Source organism: Mus caroli, unplaced genomic scaffold (assembly GCF_978045245.1).
Source record: "Mus caroli unplaced genomic scaffold, Mus_caroli_1 scaffold_5, whole genome shotgun sequence".
Lineage (NCBI taxonomy): Eukaryota > Metazoa > Chordata > Mammalia > Rodentia > Muridae > Mus > Mus caroli.
The window spans coordinates 56,386,753-56,403,000 of record NW_028227260.1 but is presented as its reverse complement, the minus strand read 5'-3'; the positions used below and the strand labels follow the sequence as shown (position 1 = coordinate 56,403,000).

General features: G+C 37.1%; 1 protein-coding gene across 2 annotated transcripts in view; it reads left to right on the top strand.

Moving 5' to 3' along the window:
- Nucleotides 1-16,248, top strand: part of LOC110287368 (uncharacterized) — a 59,279-nt gene that overhangs the window by 19,677 nt on the left and 23,354 nt on the right. Inside the window, exon 4 of one of the 2 annotated variants that reach the window (XM_021154011.2) lies at nt 416-509. In XM_021154011.2, the coding sequence (XP_021009670.1) occupies nt 416-509 (94 nt within the window). Of the gene's footprint in view, nt 1-415; nt 540-16,248 lie in introns of both variants that reach the window. The other variant, XM_021154010.2, reaches the window with a different exon arrangement.

Sequence of the window (16,248 nt, the reverse complement as noted above, 5' to 3'; positions counted from 1 at the left end):
TTCTTTGTATAATATCCTGGTTTCTAAAATTTACTTTCAATTGCATAATAAATAAGATAAATTAATAGTTCCATAGGGAAATAGATGTATAAATATGAGTATGTTAATATATGCAATAAAATATTAGTGGTTGAGTCAATATGGAAGAGATATGGATACTTGTTAAAATTTCCTTTGACTTTAGAATATGCTTGAAGGTTTTTACAGCACAATGTTGTATAAAATCAGATGAAGTAAAGCACCTTGATCATAAAATAGATTTTATAGATTGCAGCATTTATCAATCCTTTTTCTTGAGTATAGTCTTAAAATGGAAGAATTTGATCTGTATTCTCAAAAAATATTAAGACATTGGTTTATAACCAGTTATGCAAATACTTTATCCTAACTGAATTACATTTTTTTTATGTGCCAGAGTGGAGAAGAGTATGTCAGAACTTCGACCTCAACATAATTCTGCATATGGTTTGGTTACTGATAGGAATCTTCCTCAACCTAATCAAAGAGAGGTAAACACTGAAACTCATTTGTCAAATAAAGTAAGTTTACAGAAGACATCAAAGAGAGAAATGTCACAGAGAATGAAAGCAGAGATTTGCAATGTTAAAAGTAAATGTTATCAAAAGATAAAATTGCACAAATATGGGATGGTTGTTGCTAGGTTATATATCAAATATCAATAGAGTACAGGCCAGGCATGCAGCAGTGACACTGGAGATGTTCTCTATCTCTTCTATACATCATTTCCTCTAGGCAAAATCAAGTTAAAACAGATTTCAAAGGCACACTTGGAGGAAACTGAAATATATGAAAAAATAAAATAAAATAAAATAACAAAAGTTGCCAGAAGAGGGCAACAAAGAGGGGTAAAATGCCAAGAATTTGGTCTAGATATTAAAATCTCATATCTAGCAATACAGTTCCAATTGCACAGATCATTTAAAAGAAGTCATATGGAAATATTGGGCTCAGTGTATTTTAGGAACTGCTCTGAATACAGAATAAAAGGGACCTTGCTATCACATTAAACCACACGTATAAGAGTGTCAGAAATATTGTTCTTCAAACAAATCACAAAGTGCCACAAAGTAATCACTTTGTTAGCTTTTATTTATCTTTAAATGTGCTAATAGTGATGATTGTATTCTAAAGAAGTACAAACTGTATTGAATTTAATAACCCCAAGCTTAGTATGGCTCTATTTATGTGTCTGATCTGGTACCATCTTTTTTTTTTTTGTTTTTTTGTTTTTTTGTTTTTTTATTTTATTCATTTTCTTTTTTTTTAAATATTTTTATTACATATTTTCCTCAATTACGTTTCCAATGCTATCCCAAAAGTCCCCCATAGCGCCCCCCCACTTCCCTATCCACCCATTCCCATTCTTTTGGCCCTGGCATTCCCCTATATTGGGGCATATAAAGTTTGCAAGTCCAATGGGCCTCTCTTTCCATTGATGGCTGACTAGGCCATCTTTCGATACATATGCAGCTAGAGACAAGAGCTCCGGGGTTCTAGTTAGTACATCATGTTGTTCCAACTATAGGGTTGCAGATCCCTTTAGCTCCTTGGGTACTTACTCTAGCTTCTCCATTGGGAGCCCTGTGATACATCCAATAGCTGACTGTGAACACCCACTCCTGTGTTTGCTAGGCCCCAGCATCGTCTCACAAGAGACAGCTATATTTGGGTCCTTTCTTAATACCAAGGCCAGTTAAACATTGAAACCCTAAAAGGTTAACCTAAACATTTGTTGAATGGAGGATTTGTGGTGAGTTATTTTCTACTTAAAATCAAATATATTAAATATTTGAACTTTAAAATAGTAGCATTAATGATCTGTTCCAAAACATTTTTCCAAAAAGAAGATTCAACTACTCTGGATGAACATGCTAATGTAAATATTGTTGATATCTCCAAAGTGATAATCTCTAAACTTGTCAAATGGCTTTGACTGGCTGTTTTTCCCTTGAAGTGATAATTTGTTTTGTAGGAAGAAACTATGAATTAGAAAACCTTACATGCAATAACATACTTTTCCATTTTGATAATTCACTTGTTTTTAGCCTCTATAGTGACATCTGTCACCTATCTAGTTTCCAAATCTCTGAGTTGATTTCACTTTCTCTACTTCCCTTTCATCTTTTAAAAATGTGCTATGTACACTCTGAGTATGGGTAAAACTCATGAGGAGAAACACATGAAATGCTTATCCTCTAGGTGGTGTTTATTATATACATTTTTTCCTTTCCTATCTCTCTGTGGTAGAGGTTTGCTATTGTTATTATGTCTATCTAAATATTTATATTCAAGTGCTGTGAACAGTTCCTTGTCTGGGGAAGCCTCAAATGATCCACAATGTCTGTCCCAATATAGCACAGTCTTCTCTTTAAAATTCTTTGCCAGTTTGGATACTTAAAAAAATAGAAATTGATTACATCAGTTAACTCCTTAATAAAGAACTGGGAGACTTTCACAGAGTTAAGTTGTTTAGAAAGTTGTCTAGACACTGAATAGATCTTGGAGTGATGGATAATCCGACCTGTGCCCTGGAAGCCCAATATACACGTTGAAATACATGTATGTATCTATATTCACTTTATAAAGAATGTTTTCAAAAAAAGAAAGTTGTCAGATATATTATACTCTAATTGTACACTTAAAATATTGCCTTTGATAAAAAAGACTTCTCAGATGCTAAATACCAAATTGTTTCTATTGAATTAAACATAGTTTTCCATTGATAATTTCTTTATTTAGCTAGCTATCACAATATAAACACAAAATCCTTGAAATGTCCATATTATTTTTTATTTGACTTACTTCAATTTAATAGAGTAAGATTTTGTATTTGTTAGCTCTTCTCTAACCAACCTCACCCATATCTTTACATTTAGCACAAAGTGGTTTCAAAATTGTTATAATTTGAGCATGAGTTTATAATTAGAAAGCCCAATGTATTCTGACCCTTTGACAGCCAAGTGTGTATATGCTGTATAATTTAGTCCTCCGGGAATTCACCACTGCGTTTGCTGGTTATTTGGGGATTATATTCTGATAATAAGTAACTTTAATTTTTTGCCTTTTAAAATAAGCTTACTTGCTGGAGTCTTTGCCACAGAATAAAATATACTTGAATCATTTTCATCCATGAGATTTTGCAGTAACTATACTGGGGCATATTGTACTTATTATAGCTTCAGAAAATGAATATGTTTTGATGATCATAGAATAAACAGTGATACAACTGAAAGACTAAAGCATAAAATAGCAATATTTAAGGAATAATGAGAATAATTCAATTTTTAAAGTTGGGTAGTAATACTCACAAGACATTCTCAGTTGTCAACTTTGTTAAATTTACAAATTGTAAATTCAAATTAAGAGATCGTAAGATAAGTTCAGGAAATTATACGTCCTAGATAATTGTGGTTTGAAAGAAAATGGCCTTCATCGGTTCATAGGGAATGTCACTATTAGGAGGTATGGCCTTGTTGAAGTAGGTGTAGCATTATTGGAAGAAGTGTGTCACTGAGAGTGAGCTTTGAGCTCTCAGATGCTCTAGCTAGGTCCAATATGGCATTCTCTCTTTCTGCTACCTGCTGGTCTGGATGCAGAACTCTCAGCTCTTTCTCCAGCACTATGTTTGTCTCTCCAGCACTAGTTCACCATGCTAAAACTCTGAAGCTGAAAGCCAGTCACAGTTAAATGTTTTCCACTATAAGAGTTGCCATGGTCGTGGTGTTTCTTCACAACAATAAAATCCTAAGACAATAATATATGAAAATATCTAATTAAGTAAAGTGCTCCTTATATACAAGATACTATTATTATGACTTACTTTCTCCTTATAAGTCAATATCATTTCAAATAGTTAAGTAATCTTCCTCTATTATAAACAGTTCTGTGAAATTTTCTATAAACTCAAGATCATTGTTGCATTTTCAATATGTGATATCTCTGCATATATTTTGCATCAAGTATGTTAATAGCTATCATTTTATTGATATATAAATAACTAAAACTTTTTCTTCTGTGATTGACCTAATTCTGAATTTCTAAAGAAAATTTATTATGTAAATTAGCAAGGCAAAATAGTCCCTTTGCCATGATAACTTCTTGGTCTTTCTCTCTTTCTTGAGCCAGGGTCTCACTTTGAAGTCTTGATTTGCCTCAAGTTTAAGGTAGTCCTCCTGTGTTGGGATAATAGGTATGAAGCAACCACGCATCCGTGGTTCAATATTTTACCTAAAAAGGCATTCTAAAAACACTGAAGAGTCTCATTAGCTGTAAAGAGAATATGATTCTTCATATCTTCACTTTGTGTTGTTTTATCAATAAAGAAATTGCAAAAAAACATAGTGAATTTTTTTAAAGCATCAAAACCAACCTCATGCTCTGGTCAAAGGCAAACTGTCTTATAGTCATTTCTATTTTGGCAAATTTCTTCTTTAGATTAATTAATTAATGTATTTATCTACTTTATATCCAGATTTCAGCCCCCCATAGTCCTCCCCCCCACTTCCTTTCTGAGAATAGGGAGCCATCCTCTGGGTATCACACCACCCTGGCATATCAAGTCACTGCACATCATCTCCCACTGAGGCCATAAACATATAATCTTAGCAGAAAACAATAATCAGCCAAATTGGGCGATATGATTACTTCCATTTTCATTTAAAACTCTATTTTGTTTTGTGCAAAGATGGGCTTTGTGCCTTGAAAAAAATCAAGAATTTCCACATTATAGGATTAATCCAGGAACTCAGCAGGTAAGGTGGTTAAAGACACTTGCACTAGCCTATGGAGAAATGAGAGAACCAATCCTCTAACAAGTTGTATTCTAACTTTCACATACTCCTCCATACAAGTATACAGGTTCATTTAATTAAAAATCAGGGCCTGCATTTATCTGTTCTATGTTGTAATCACAAAAGAAAAGATAGAACATTGCTTAAAGGCATGTTAGCGATCTAGTTAAAAATAAACATTTCTTCGTTGATTTCATTTTTGAATCTCATAAGACTAAATCCATGATGAATATTAAAACATTTTTATAATAGTATCAACACATTATTTAGCTTCCAATTTTCGATAATGTTATTGAATATGGTAAATGAAGGTAAAATTGTGATGTGAAACATCATTCAAATATTTCCATGTTTACAAATACTTACCCTTCCAATGATTGTGTTCAGTGAATAAATAATGTTTTTCCGTGGGGGAGGGTTACACATGTAAGAGTGCAAGTCCCCTGAACTTTACCAGAAAAAAATAGTGATTTATTCAGGAACTTTTACCATGGTTAAAGATTCCTGAATCAAAGGTTTATTAGAAAATACATTACTATTCATCTAGGACCATGATAAAATTTGTTTTACACGAACTGATAATAAAAGTTTAAAAATTAAATCTGCTGTATTAAGGCCATATGATAGCTAAGTATTTTTCCCAGTTGCTATTTAAATGTCTGAGTTTGCCACTGAGAGTCTATCTCTTAAGACAAGGGACTGGCTCTAGCCCTGGGCTGAGGGGAAAAGGGGCTGAGAGGGAAAGGGTGGGGAGGAGAGCACTCCAGCTGGTTCCCACGTGGAGGAGAGTCCTTGGCTTGATCATCGGGTTGCTTGGCTTGGTGGTGACCATGGCTGGAAATGCAGGGAGATGGAGATTAGATGCATGCTGTTCCTTAGAGGAAGACCTGCTCCATTGCTCCAGCACAGCTGGTCCAGGTGAGAAGAGGCAGTCCATGGTTTTAAGGCTTTTATTGTATAAAGGCAGAGAGAGGGAGAAGAGCAGAGAAGTAGAGGCTGTCCATGGCCACTTGGAGAGAAGGGGGAAGGAAATGCGGAGAAAGTGGGAGCAAGAGGGCAAGAGAGAAGCAAGAAGGAGTAAGAGAAAAAGGGTAAGAGAGGGAGGAGGGCGCAAATAGCCTCTTTTATAGTGGGCCAAGCTTACCAGGCTGTTGCCAGGTAACCTGGGGAAGAGCATACCTGGCAGTTGCCAGGTAACTGTCGGAGTGGAGTCAGACAGAATACCAGGAGTTTGAGGTGTTGCCCTACTTGACTGACAGCCACAGAATTATGGAGCTGGTGCCTCGTGTCAGGAGCCTCGTGTCTGGGAGCATAGCAAATAGGCCTTCTGTCCCTTGCAGGAACACCTGCTGGGTCTCCAGGGTTTAAAGCTAGCTCGACCAGAAATCAGGCTGCCTTCCATGGCCCCATAACTGCCCCTTTCACTTTTTTAAAGGGGAAGGGTCACTGGAGTGACTGTGTCATTTGTAGTGAAAATTTTCAAAAGAAAACACTACACAGGCTGGAGGGATAACACAACTAAGCCAGAGTGGTAAGGAGGGTTAAGGATTGGGGTTGGGAAGGCAAGGGGTTATTGAATCAATTTGTTGTTCTTTGGGTAGTACAGTTTGAGGGTAATAACATCAGCATTTGAATAATCTAGATAGACATCATGTTTTCCTTATTATCATATAACTTCCCCCACGTTCAGTAGCCATTTGACTTTGGCAAGAGTTCGTCTATAGCTGGAAGATTCCAAGTCTGTCCTCTGTGGGGTTCAGAGCTTGTCTGGATTTCAGCGTGTGTCTTGGGAGTCTTCAGTCAGATGAGGTGTCTGGAGGAAGGCAGCTCTGTTGTCTGTAGGTCTCAGGAGATGGCGCTGTCACAGCTGGGTAGAGGCACTGTCCTTTTCTTTTGTGGGGATAAACCTGTAGGGTCATTACAGAGGAGCAGAACCCTACATGAGGATGTCTGCATAGGGTGGATGTTAAGCTTGTAGTGGTTTGCTTGGGAGAACATGATGGTCCATTGTTATGATCCTAGAAAAGCAAGGGTGTTTGAGGAATTTAGTCCTGGAAGGCATCCTTAAGTCTGCTTTGGATGGCTGAGGAAGAAAATATCATGTTAATTATGCATCCGGGATAAGCAGTAAAAGTTTGTAAAAGGAAACTGGTTGTTAATTAAGGATTGAATAATGGTAATCAGCATAGTTGATTTGACCTGTGGAAGTAGATTAGATGACTTTTGAACCTTAAAATAAATCTTAAACTAGTTGAAGTTTTGTTTTGTTTTTTGTTTTTGTTTGTTTTTGACATACATCGTGAATGCTAGAGAGAAAAATAAACATTTAAATAAAGAAGCAAGAAAAATTTGGGTTGAGAAACATGAATATTGTTTCAGCTGTAACTGTTAGGAAGAACAAACATTTCATGGAGTAGAGGCAGAGAAAGGCAGAGAGGGGGAGAGAGTAGAGAAATAGAGGCTGGCCATGGCCACATGGAGAGAGGGGGAAAGGGAATGCAGAAAGAGGAGGAGCAAGAGGGCAAGAGATAGAGGCAAGAGTAAGAGAGTGAGAGCAAGAGAATGAGGAGGGGGCAAGCAGCCTCTTTTATAGTGGACCAGCCTATCTGACTATTGCCATGAATAGGAGCATACCTGGCTGTTGCCAGGTAACTGTGGGGGTGGAGTCCAGACAGAATACCAGGAGCTTGGGGCATTGCCCTATGTGACTAATGATCACAGAACTATGGATCTGGAGCTCTGTGTCAGGAGCCTGGTGTCTGGGAGCATGGCAAACTTCCTTCTGTTCCTTGCAGAATTATCTGCTGGATCTCCAGGGTTTAAACCTAGCTCAACCAGAAAACAGGCTGCCTTTCATGGTCCCACATCTTTCCTTTAAATTTAACCATCACATGTTGACCATTTGAGGCTCTATTAAGAGAATATTATTGTTATGAGCTCATCTTCCTAGAGGTGGTCCCTTGACTGAGTATATGAGTATACCCTGAGATTATATTTTCTTGATCCCAAGGAATTTTCTCTTAAGAGGCCTTTCCTGCTGTTTTATCATCCCCCTTTCTCTACAATGGTAACCTTAACTGCCATTATAGAATTGGGGTAATGATTTGATATGGCTTCTTCCAGCTGGATGAGGCATTGAGGATAGCTATCAGGGTATCTCTCCAATGGGCCTATCTGAAAGACTGTAAAACACACAATAGATTCATTTATCTTTTATTATTTCCTTTGTAACAAATGTTTATTTTGCCATGAGTTAATAATAGAAAAAAATCCATCTTTGATTGGTAGCACACTAATTTATTGGATAAATTAAAACTTTATTTTCAAGGCTCAATTTTGGTGTTTTTAATTTTTTTCTATCATCCAATATTATCTTTCTCTATTTTATTTAGCTATGTTGTAAATACCTTTTAGAATTCTTTCTAACATTTCTCTTAATGCTTTCATTTCCCCCCTATCTTTCTGTTTCTTTGTCAGCCTGGCTTATGTTTGTAAGATAAGTTCAGTCTTCAAGTAACAATTGTGCTAAATACTGACCTTGCCTCAATCATAGTAAACAATACTTATTGCAGCTTCAGGGGTGAGTCTGGAGCATCTGATACTGCATTTAATAAGTTATGAACCCCTCCCCCAACCACATGTCCCCTTACTCTCTCTTCAAGTGTCTGAGGCGTCCACGAAGTGTTGCTCTAGCCTGCTTAACATTGATTTGTGTAGTTAATGTCAGGGTGCAGTTTTACAGGTAAACCTAGAGTTTGTGTTTCAAGGAATAACATGGGAATGTATAAAAATATGAGCTATTGAGACAGGGGAATAGAAGATAACAACTTTTGAATAGTTAAAGTTTCTGGACTATTCAGTTTTAAATTGACATGAAATTATGTTTTGGATATGTGATTGCAAAGGGAAATAATGGATTGATGCCTAGAGTATAGTTATTAATCTGCAAACAGCATCTGTTACTATTTACAATGAGGGAATAAAACTATTACATAGCACTTGTCTACTAGGAGAAAAGTAGTTTGCTATATCTGCTTTGCATTACAGAAGGCTATGAGTACACACAGAATAATGGAAGAGCTCTGAGGAGCAGCTTTGTGTGGGACATATGTTCTTTGAACTAAGATGCAATGCATGGACAATGGAAGAATGGGAAGGATGGGATAAATTATCTGTTAAAACTTCTGTCTCTGTCTTGGAAATTATTCTAGAATAAGCATAAGGTGTGGACCTAATTCTAGAAAGTCTGTAATGAGATAAAGGACATTGATAGTATACTTGTCAAAGCTTGCATTTATATTCCAAAATAGCAGTAATTAAACTAATTAAAGTATCATAACTGCTCATTGCCTCAGAAAATTTGCTGTTTCTGATATAACCATGAACATATGAAACTAAATCTCTGCAGCTATCCTTATTAGATCCCTTAATAATGTCATGAATCTATAACAAAAACACCCAGTTTGCTGCACAGTGGCAAAGAGGTTTACTGCATAGTGCCTAACACATAACATGTCGTTCTGCCTGCTAAAAACATAATTACCTTTCAGATACTGATGGAATATGACTGCCAAGTAACTGGACTTCAGTCCAATATAGTCTCTCTCAGATTCAAAGGCAAAGGGATTACTGCTCTGTATCATTACTCCATGGAATGAAAATGGTAGATATTTCCCTCTAGATCTGAATTAAAATTGACCCAGTAATAGAAGGCAACATTGTCAAGGAGCAGCAGCATTGTCAAGAAACAATTGGCTAGGGAAGTCCTATCTTTTATGACACAAGCTGAACTAAAATTAATTGCTAATTGCCAACAGCCTTTGAGGAAACATTATGGCACTATATATAGGAGCCATTTGACTAATCTAGTAAAACCCACTGTCTTCTTTGTCTACAGCCTTTGCTCACTGACAATCTATGATAGAATCATTGCCTAAATTTTGATTAATAAAGCTGGAAATATGAGACATCAATAATGACAGTAATACCTGTAAAAGAACCTTCCAAATATGCTTTAATTTGAATAAGCTATTCGATTCCACTGAGATATGAATGCTGTTTCTGAGTGATTATTGGCTGATACCAATTAACCTTCTTGATCTTTTAAACTACCTGATTAATCATTATATCTAACCCCTAAAACTTTTGTTTCAAGTGGTCCCAGATAGTTCATCTTGTAGCCTCAAAAATTAAAATAAAAAGTGTGTTTTCTTTTACTATATCATAAGCCTATTTTATGCTCTTTTAATTTTTCTAAATCTTTTATTCACAATAGATTCTCCTCTCATACAATATGTCCTGATGGCAGTTTTCCCTCCCTACACTTGTCACAGCTCCTCCCCACCTCTGCTCTCTCCCAGATCCACTCTCCCTCCTGTTTCAGAAAAGAGCAGACCTCCAAAAGTATAGTCACTAAGTTCACCAGTAGATGGCAGTGGTTGACCTTTACATATCTCTTGAAATTTAAGTTATATGAATATTCTTCTAAAGAAATTTCAACAAAGGTGAGGTGGCTCACTGGGTAAAAGCAATGGATGCCAAACCTGACTACTTGAGTTTGATTTCTGGAACCCACACAGGAGAGAAGTGACAACTGCGATTTTCCCTCTGACCTCCACTATGCTCCGTGGCATACACACTACTCATCACCATTTCCACAGATACACAAGCACACATGCATGTGTGTGCACATGTACACAAGCCCGTGTGCTCAAGGGCATGCACACACGTGCGCGCGCGCGCGCACACACACACACATACACACACACTCATGCATGCACATTCACACACAGAAGTAATTAAATAAACTGCTTCTAATACATTAAACTCTTTTAAACCAGTAAATTAATATTCTCATAATCATACTTTTCTAAAATTCATAAAACTTTCTTACTTTCTCAGAATATTTTATTACTAAATAATGATACCACGGTTAATAAACTGTTGGGCTAAGTGGGAGGAAATCAGGCAAAGAGGAGGCATGTTGTAGAAGATTGAGAAATTTATTTTGAGGATTAGTGTAGGACACTGCAATATGTACATGCTGTTTTCTCTTAAAGCTAGCATGCTTATACTGAACCAGAGAGTACAGGGTGTGGGGTGTGAGGTGGTGAACTTGAGAGCCTTATGGCTCCTTTACAAAGCTTTTGACTACTTACTACAAACAATTTGCATTTTTGAGGCAGAAAAACAAAAACAAGAAACAACAAAGCAAGACAAAGAAACAAACCTTACCAAAAAATGTGGTTTAAATATTTTAAAAGTGTTAAAGGTTGCAAAAGAAGGAATCTAATTTTTTTTTGTGTGAGTCGGGCGTGGTGGCGCACACCTGTAATCCCAGCACTCAGGAGGCAGAGACAGGCCAATTTCTGAGTTCGAGGCCAGCCTGGTCTACAAAGTGAGTTTCAGGACAGCCAGGGCTATACAGAGAAACCCTGTCTCGAAAAACAGACAAACAAAAATTTGTGTATGTATGTACATATTCATATATATACCGGTGCAGGTATGTATACAAGTGTGTGCATTTGTGAGTGTGTACATTCGTGTGAGTGTGTTTGTGTGTGTGTGGGGGGGGGGGACTGTGGAGGCCAGAAGACAATATCTGGCTGTTATTCCTTATGCATCCTTATGCATTCCTTATTGCTTTTAAGAGATAACTTTTCTCATTTGCCTGCAATTCAACAAGTATGCTATCATAGGTGGCCAGTAAGCCTCAGGGATCAGCCTGCCTTTTGCACCCCCAGATAAGGGTGACATGTGTTTCATTAATTCAGTCTTTGCCTCATGTGTGCTTTTCAGATCAAATTCTGGTCTTTTATTCTGTCTGCCAAACACATTACTGACAGAACAATCTCCTAAGATCAGGAACATAGATTTTAATTGATTTTATTTGTGTGAATGGTTTGTCTGTGGTTGTGTATCTGCATCATATGTATGCCTGGTAACTGTAGAAGTCAGAATTCCCTGGATTTGGAATTAGGAGTTGTTGGGAACCACCATGTGGGTGCTAGGAACTAAACCTGGTTCCTCTGCAAATGTAGCCAGTTCTCTTGGCCACTGAGACGTCTCTCCAGCTCCCAGCAATCTAATTTTTGAAAACTCATGAACTAAAATTCTAGTCTCACATTCAACAAAGTTTTCTGTAGGTCCATTCTTTCAAATTACCAAAACTTTGGTTTTAAAGATTCTATTATTCATATACACATATACACACACATACACATACTGACTTCAATAAATAGGTTATACTATTTCAGTATCAAAAAATAGTGGTTAAGGCCTCTGAGCCTAATTATTTGAAGGATATAAAAACAATATATTATCATTATTTCTTTTCTTTTACTGGATATTTTCTTTATTTACATTTCAAATGTTATCCCCTTTCTGGGTTTCCCCTCCACAACTCCCCTGCTTCAATGAGGGTGTCCTCAACTCACCCACCCACCCACTCCTGCCTCCTTGCCTTGGCATTCCCCTATACTGGGGCATCAAACCTTCACAAGACCAAGGGCCTCTTCTCCTATTGATGGCCTACTAGGCCATCCTCTGCTACCTATGAGGCTGGAGCCATGGGTCCCTCCATGTGTACTCTTTGGTTGGTGGTTTATTCCCTAGGTCTGGTTGGTTGATTTTGTTGTTCTTCTTATGGGGATGTAAAAACCCTTAAGCTCCTTCAGTCTGTTCTCTAACTCCTCCATTGGGGACCATGTGCTCAGTCCAGTGGTTGGCTGTGAGCATCCACTTCTGTATTTGCCAGGCTCTGCTAGAGCTTCTCAGGGGACAGATATATCAGGCTCTTTCCGCAAGCACTTCTTGGCATCCATAATAGTGTTGGATTCTGTTTATGTATCCAGTCTGTTAGTCTATGTCTTTTTATTGGGGAACTGAGTCCACTGATGTTAAGAGATATTAAGGAAAAGTGATTGTTGCTTCCTCTTATTTTTGTTGTTAGAGGTGGAATTGTGTTTGTGTGGCTATCTTCTTTTGGGTTTGTTGAAAGAAGATTACGATCTTGCTTTTTGTAGAGTGTAGTTTCCCTCCTTGTGTTGGAGTTTTCCACCTACTATCCTTTGTAGGGCTGTATTTGTAGAAAGATATTGTGTAAATTTGTTTTTGTCATGGGATATCTTGGTTTCTCCATCTATGTTTATTGAGATTTTTTTTGTTGTTGGGTACAGTAGCCTGGGCTGGCATTTATGTTCTCTTAGGATCTGTCCAGGATCTTCTGGCTTTTATAGTCTCTGGTGAGAAGTCTGGTGTAATTCATATAGGTCTACCTTTATATATTACTTGACTTCTTCCTCTTACTGCTTTTAATATTCTTTTTTTGCTTTGTGCATTTGGTGTTTTGATTATGTGACAGGAGTAATTTCTTTTCTGGTCCAGTCTATTTGGAGTCCTGTAGGCTTCTTGTATGCTCATGGGCATCTCTTTCTTTAGGTTAGGGAAGTTTTCTTCTATAATTTTGTTGAAGATATTTACTGACTCTTTAAGTTTGGAATCTTCACTCTCTTCTATACCTATTATCCTTAGGTTTGGTCTTCTCATTGTGTCTTGGATTTCTTGGATCGTTTGGGTTAGGAGCTTTTTTGCATTTTGCATTTTCTTTAACTGTTGTGTCAATGTTTTCTATGGTATCTTCTGCCCCTGAGATACCGTTTTCTCTCTCTTGTATTCTGTTGGTGATGCTTGCATCTATGACTCCTGGTGTCTTTCCTAGGTTTTCTATCTCTAGGGTTGTCTCCCTTTGTGATTTCTTTATTGTTTCTATTTCTATTCTTAGATCCTGGATGGTTTTGTTCAATTCCTTCACCTATTTGGTTGAATTTTCTTATAATTCTTTAAGGGAATTTTGTGATTCCTCTTTAAGGGGTTCTACCTGTTTACCTGTGTTCTCCTGTTTTTCTTTAAGGGAGTCATTCATGTCCTTCTTAAAGTTCCCTGTCATTATCATGGGATATGATTTTAAATCTGAGTATTGCTTTTCTAGTGTGATGAGGTATCTAGGACTTTCTGTAGTGGACACACTCTGTTCTGATGATGCCAAGTAGCCTTGGTTTCTGTTTCCTATGTTCTTGTGCTTGCCTCTTGTCATCTGGTTTTATCTAGTGCTGCCTGCCCTTGCTGTCTCTGACTGGAGTCTGTCGCTCCTGTGATCCTGGTTGAGTCATAACTCCTCAGAATTCAGATGCCTCTGTGATCTTGTGAATGTGAGATTCTGCGATCCTGCGAATTTCAGAGCACCTGGGAGTCAGACTCCCTCTGGGTGTTGGGTGCAGAGCCAGCACCCCAGGTCTTCTCCAGGTGCAGGTTGAAACCAGAAGGAATTGGTGTCACACACCAGTTGGGGTTCCTGCTTCTCTGGATCCTGGGATCCCAGTTATTCCAGGTTTTGGGGCTTCCCCACCTGTGATCCTGACATGTTAGAGTACCTGGGAGTCAAGCTTCCTCTGGGTGTTGTGGAACTAGATACAGAGTCAGTGCCCAAGGTCTCCTCACGGTCCAGGTTCAGCCAACAACAACATATTATTATTTTAATAAAAATTTTATTGATTTGCATCAAAGGCATTCTAAAACAACACTCAAGAAAATATAGGAAAACAGATGATGAATTATTACATCTACCTTTTGAAAACGTAAATATAAACTATAGGAATAAAGTAACCAATGAATTAGCCACATTACTATTTAGGCCCAAGACTACAGGTGCTTTATAACTCTGTTACTTTGTGTTTTCCACATTTTTTAAGATTTCAAATTAAATGATACCTTTCCTTTTGTTCTTGGTTTATAGGTTCCACAGTTTTGTCTAGATTGTCCTAAATGACAGAATCTTATTTCAAGGCTGTATAATATTCTACTATGCATAATTTAGAAACATTTTATAAAATTTATTTATATTATGTACAGTGTTCTGTTTACATATATACCTGCATGCCAGAAGAGGGAGCCAAATCTCATTATGGATGGTTGTGAGCCACCATGTGGTTGCTGGTAATTGAACTCAGGCCCTATGGAAGAGCAGCCAGTGCTCTCAGCCACTGAGCCATCTCTAAATGTTTGCATTGGGAAAAAAGGCAATGTTGTTGGGAGTGGAACATAAATTAGTGCTGCAACTATGGAAAAGACCATTTAGGCTTTAAAAATTTAAAACTGTCACCTCCTTATAAATAGCTAAAATAATTGAAATTTCTATGATGAAGAAATATGTGCTCCTGGCCTTATGTCATCATTATTCATTGTAGTTAGTTTGTAAATGGTCCTTCTTAATATCTACTGTGCCTCTAGAATTTGTGTTTAACAGCATCAGAGGAAACATTCTATACAATAGTGTACATGAAAGAGGATTGAAAGTATAGATAGGATATTTCATGTGAAAGAGGGTCTATATTACGTTTGCATGGATTCAATGGGCTGCATTGGAACTTATAATAGAGGCAAACATAACCTTAATCTAATGAGTTAAATTTCTAACAACTGAAACAACAACAGTCGTTCCAGTGAGGGCAAAACGCTGTTCACAACTAAACTCTAAATATTTCTAGGGAAGGTAAAAAATGACAAAAAGTAAATCTTCGGGTGAAGCTGTAGATTAAATGATAGCTAAGATTCCCTGATCATCAGTCATCTCCAAGAATCTATATTTTTTTCTGCATGCCATAATTTAAATTTGATTTAACTCTACATGTGAAGGATCAAAAGGGTTTGTGTGTGTGTGTTGTATTAAAATTAGTTCTTAGAGAATTTTGTACAACATATTTAAATCATATTCACTGCCCCAACTGTTCCCAGATCCACCACATTTTTGTGTCATTTTAAGTTCAATTCATGCTGCCTATACATCCTTGGATATGTGGCCTTCCAACAGAAAGTGGTTGACTTACTAGGCTTGTGCATTTCCAAACATCCTTTCTGAATTCTGTGTTCTAGGTATGTTAAATGCCAAGGCTATTCTTTGAAGCCCATTTTCTAATGAATAACACTTAGTTTAATGAAGATTATCTGCTGAGTCCTATTCATTCAATCAGCCTTCACTGATCTCAGTGAATATTATCCTTGACTTAAAACTTCATTTCAAGGATGGACATCATCAAATGGTAGCCTGGAGGAAAATAGGTATTTCTTTAGCAGATAATCTTTCTAGTCCTATGGTGACCTAAATTTAAATAGGTTTTGTTGTGGTAATTTGACATGTAATTTTGAAGGTCTAGCTAATTTTTTACTATCAAAGTTTTTCTTTGACACAATTTCACACAAGTATAGAACGCATACAGACCAATCTCAAATCCCACTCTCTCTCAGCTTCATACTACCACTGTGTTGCTCTTCTACCCCATACATGTCTTCCTCTCTCTCATGTTCATATCTTTTTATTTTGTATGTTTGTGACATGCAGAGTTAAACAAGGGCTATCTGTTTGATTATGGGTTTGGTATTA